The 5,267-nt window shown below is 37.2% G+C and overlaps 1 protein-coding gene across 1 annotated transcript; it reads right to left on the reverse strand.

The window, feature by feature from the left end:
- Nucleotides 1–1,243: 1,243 nt before the first annotated feature.
- On the reverse strand, nt 1,244–2,188 carry LOC126060977 (olfactory receptor 6M1-like). Its single transcript, XM_049857379.1, has one exon. It carries the CDS (start codon nt 2,186–2,188, stop codon nt 1,244–1,246), a length of 945 nt encoding a protein of 314 aa, XP_049713336.1.
- Between the last annotated feature and the right edge of the window lie 3,079 nt (nt 2,189–5,267).

The following is a 5,267-nucleotide window of genomic DNA, read 5'->3' on the forward strand; positions in this document are numbered from 1 at the left end:
AGATATAGCCAGAAGCTTGATATTATCTTTTCCCCTCATTCCTAATGTCATATTTACTTAATCTGGCTAACACAGATAAAAACCAAGTCCCTTTGAAACATGTAATGCCCATGGAAGCAGCAGTCAAGGAATCAAACAACATATTGCATTGAACAAATCTGCTGCAAAAGACCTTTTTGAAGTGTTAAAAAAGCAAAAATGTCCCCTTGAAGACTAAGGTGTGCCTGATCCAAGCCATGGTGCCTCATATGGATGCAAAAGCTGGACAATGAATAAGGAAGACTGAAGAACTGACGCCTTTGACTTATGGTATTGGTGAAGAATATTGAAAATACCATGTACTGCCAGAAGAATAAACAAATCTGTCTTGGAGGAAGTACAACCAGAATGCTCCTTGGAAGAAAGAATGGTGAGACCTCATCTTGTGTACTTTGGATATGTTATCAGGAGGGATCAGTCCCTGGAGAAGGACATCATGCTTGGTAAAGTACAGGGTCAGCAAAAGAGAGGAAGTCCCCCAACAAGATGGATTGACACTGTCACTGTAACATTGGGTTCAAGCATAACGATTGTGAAGATGGTCCAGGACTGTGTTTCATTCTGTTGTACACTGGGTCGCTATGAGTTAAAACCAACTTGACAGCACCTAACAACAACAACAACTAAGAAGTACTGTAAGACTTTTGAAGTTCTCTAACTTTACATGTCTCACTACAAGTAGTGATACTTTATTATCTATAATTTTATTTAGGGATGGAGACATTGAGGCTCAGATAAGTTGTGGCACGATCAAAGTCATCCCACATAAAAATGACTTAGCCAGGACTAGATTTGAGTTCTCCTAAATCCAATTGGAAACCCTGGTGACGTAGAGGGTAAGTGCTGTGGCTGCTAAGCAAGAGGTCGGCAGTTCGAACCCACCAGGTGCTCCTTGGAATCTCTATGGAGCAGTTCTACCCTGTCCTACAGGGTCCTTTTGAGTCAGAATCGACTCGATGGCAGTGGGTTTTGTTTTAAATCTTAATTAGTTGCCTTTTCATAATATTAAGCTATGAATATACAAGATAGTTCATGGATTAGACTTTTTTTTTCCTCGCAGACATGAGCAGAATTTCCTTTCAATTTGGTATCATCGTTGCTCATCCTGTTGACAGTCTCAGGTTTCTGGTATACCAGTATGTCACTGTATTCACACAGAATGAATGCATTGAAAAGAAACGTTCTGCAATGTAAACGCTGAATATCAAGTTCTCCAGAGTATCAAGGACGTGATTCTGTTCATTGTGTCTCTCAGCACTTTCTTTACCTTTTCATTCCTCAAGCTATAAATAAAAGGATTCAGAAGAGGGGTCACCACTGTAATGAGGACAGCAGCTATCTTGTCAAAATCCAAAGAATAGTTCTGATTGGGTCTCACATACACAAAGATGTTGCTCCCGTAAGCAATGGAGACGACAGTTATGTGAGAAGCACAGGTAGAAAAAGCTCTTTGACGGCCTTGGGCAGAGGGAATGCGTAGGATGGTAGAAATGATGTAGATGTAGGACCCAGTAGTGAATGCCAGGGAGCTCAGGATGACAAGGGCGGATAGGAGAAAGTTTATCTTCTCAATGAGGCGAGTATCTATACAGGCCACCTGCAGAAGAGGAGCAATGTCACAGAAAAAATGATTAATTTCTTTGTTACAGTAAGGTAGCCTTGTCACTATAATAGTTGGTACCAACACAGAAAGGAAGGCTCCCATCCAACAGCTCAGAACCAATATGAGGCAGACTCTACTGTTCATGATGATGTTGTAGCGCAGGGGGTTACAGATGGCCACATAGCGGTCAAAGGACATGACAGCCAAGAGGATGAACTCCACTGTCCCCAGGAAGAAGTAGAAATATGTTTGTGTGATACAGCCAGCAAAGGATATGGCCCTCTTTCCTAGGAGACAGGCTAGCAATTTTGGGGTAATGACAGTGGTGTATAAGGTATCTAAAAAGGACAAATTACTGAGGAAAAAGTACATTGGGGTTTGCAGGCCATTATCAGTCCATATTAAGGAGATGCTGATGATGTTTCCTATTGCTGTTAATGTGTAGGTCAACAAGAGAAGTACAAAGAGGAATAGCCGAAGCTCCAGGAGACGTGGGAAGGCAATCAGGGTGAATTCAGTCACTGTGCTCCAATTTCCCAGGGCCATTGCTACATGGTGGGTAGGGCCACCCTGAAGAAACAAGGAAAGGAAAATCAGCTTAAGTAATTTTATAACAATCTGTTGAAAATATATTACGGAGAATGCTTTATATTGGGAGATGAGTTATGGGATCTAGTTCTCTATCTGAAAGTCATTACTGTGCTACCTTGGGAAACTCAAAATATCATTTTGACAATTTTTTTTTTTTTTGTATAACGAAGGGATAGAACTGGATAAGAACTCTAAGCTTCCTTCTAGGTATAAAATTCTATTCCTCATTAAATAAAAATTCCCTTCTTTTCTACTCTTCTGGCTTCATTTTCACAGCTAAGAAAATGTGCTGAAATACTGATTCATAGCTTTACTAGAAAAAAAATTTTCCTTTTATTATTCTGAGATTTACAGCTGCTGAAATGAAAATTCTTTTAAATACTTGCTTACCTTATCTATAACAAATTTTCTTTCACTTAGAAGGTTGACATTAGTGACCTGCTATGAGTAAGAGATAAAGGTTGGTTTGTTCTTTCCCTTATTTGGAGATTCCCAGAGTCTCCCAACTTTTTAAGTCTTTTCCTACCCTACCATAAAAAGAAAGCAAACAAAAAACAAAAAACCAAACCCATTGCCATCGAGTTCGTTCCTACTCATAGCAACCCTAGAGGACAGAGTAGAACTTTCCCAGAGGGTTTCCAAGGAGCAGCTGGTGGATTTGAACTGCCAACCTTTTGGTTAGCAGCTGAACACTTGACCACTGCACCACCAGAGCTCCAACCACATATATAGATCTATGGAAATGGTCTAGGGAATGTCTGAAAGGCAAGCTATGTCATGGTTGCTATTAATGATGGCGCTATTAAGATGACACCTCAAAAGAGAATAATGGATATCTTATCTTTAAATTGTACCTTTATGTCTAAAACCTACCTCCTGCAACTTCTATAAGTATGCCATATATGCATCATATGCCTGGCTGATATTTTGAGAAGACAAGCTACTTTATATAGTGTGATAAAATCAGAGAGATGTGTAAATCACACACAGGTGGGTAGAGATAATTCAGCTTAGCCACCTAATTTACTTGTTACTCCAAGTGACAAGCTGAAATCTTAAAGGTGTACTTCAAGACGATCCAATTTGTTCTTTATTTCAGTATCTGGGAAATGGTTCTTATGCACAGATTTCCCACATTTCATATTAAAACTACCCATTCTTCCACCCTGTTTCCCTTGAACCCACTGCTGTCAAGTAAATTCTGACTCATAGCGACCCTATAGAACAGAGTAGAACTGCCCCATAGAGTTTCCAAGGAGCTCCTGGTGGATTTGAACTGCCAACCTCTTGGTTAGCAACCATAGCACTTAACCGCTATGCCACCAGGGTTTCCTTGTTTCCCTGAGCTCCTCCTTAATAAATAAGTCAGCAGCTGCTCCTCTTTGTTACTGATCATTTTTCTTTTCCCACCTTCCTTCTTATTTCCACTAAAATAGTTTGCCCTATTTTATTTTTTATTTGAAGCTTTTCCTTCTACAAGAAATACATTTTCAATCCAAAAAATTAAAAAAATGCAAAAGCAAAAAAGAAGATAATAATCTGTAATCATATCTCTGGAAACCCTGGTGGCATAGTGGTTAAGAGCTGTGGCTGCTAACCAAAAGGTTGACAGTTCGAATCCACCAGGTGCTCCTTGGAAACTCTATGGGGCAGTTCTACTCTGTCCTATAGGGTTTCTGTGAGTCAAAATCCAATGGCAACGGGTTTGGGTTTTTTTGGTTTTAATCATATCTCTTAGAGATACAGTGACACAACATTTTGGTGGATATATTTTTAGTTTGTTTTCCAAGTTCAAATTACATGCAAGTGTATCTAAAATAATTATATTGACAGACTATTTTGCAAACAACTTAAAAAAATAATATATCATCATCTTTTCATGTCAGTTACTAGACATGTATGCAGCCATTTTTAAAGGTTGGATAGAATTTAATTCTTTGACACGAATATGATTCATTTAGCCAATTGTTTAGTGCTGGAAATTTGGTGATCTACTTTTTTTTTTTACTGTATAGATAATCAAATGAATACTCTTGTACATAAATCTTTGCATTTGCCTTATTAATTCCTTAGAATCCTCTTCTTTTCCAATAGGATGCTTATTCTCACTATTTTTTATCTCAATATAAAAACTCAAGGAAGACATGGTCTTATAATATTAGATTTTGCCCTACTAGACCAGTTAATAATGTAAATCACTTATAGATCTCTTTCATGCGTTCTTTGTCTGAGGTAATAATTCTAGATCATAGCTAGGGCTGGATACTTGATGCTTTAAACGGATTAAGTGGCTTAGCTCTTTTTTTTAAAAAAAAAATCTCGTTTTATGTTTTGGAGTTCAATTTTCTTATCTGAAAATTGAGAATGTTGGGCTAGACATTTGTAAGGTCCATTCAATGTTTTACAATCCTACTTCCAGTTACTTTGCAAGTTACTTCCCCACCTCAAAGATTCCAACTTCTTTAATTTCCCAGTAATCAAATTCCCAAGCCATTTTCTAAATTAATTCACAGAAATGGCTAATTATACATACATATACCAATATAATACCAATATAATACATATGAAATCATGTACATCCTTTCTGTGTGAGACATTCTGCTGTCTGGTATATGTATGTGTGTTTTATTATTATTTCAATGAGGTCTTTCAACAGACAAATTATATTTCATATTTTAAGTCTCAAGTATTAATTAGATTAATGTGAGAAACCTAGAAAGTCTTTGGTCCAATCCCAGTTTTTGCTACTTCTAAGTTACATTGGATTAAATTCTCCACCTTCGAGTAATAGCTTCTTCATTGGAAAAATGGAGATAATTGTAATAGTCAAAATAAGTTTCTGTGAAGATTAAATTAAATCATATGCATGACAACACCTAACAGATTCTTGCTAAAATAATGTCTCCACTGAGTGGATTGAGATGGATTTAAAGGAGGTGGAATTTCAAGCTAATTGTTTCTTATTTGAATAAATAACATTAAATTAAGCAAAATTTAGTTTGTAACTGAAGAATTTTTTAAAAAATGTATACCT

This window comes from Elephas maximus, chromosome 17 (genome assembly GCF_024166365.1).
Source record: "Elephas maximus indicus isolate mEleMax1 chromosome 17, mEleMax1 primary haplotype, whole genome shotgun sequence".
Taxonomy (NCBI): Eukaryota; Metazoa; Chordata; class Mammalia; order Proboscidea; family Elephantidae; genus Elephas; species Elephas maximus.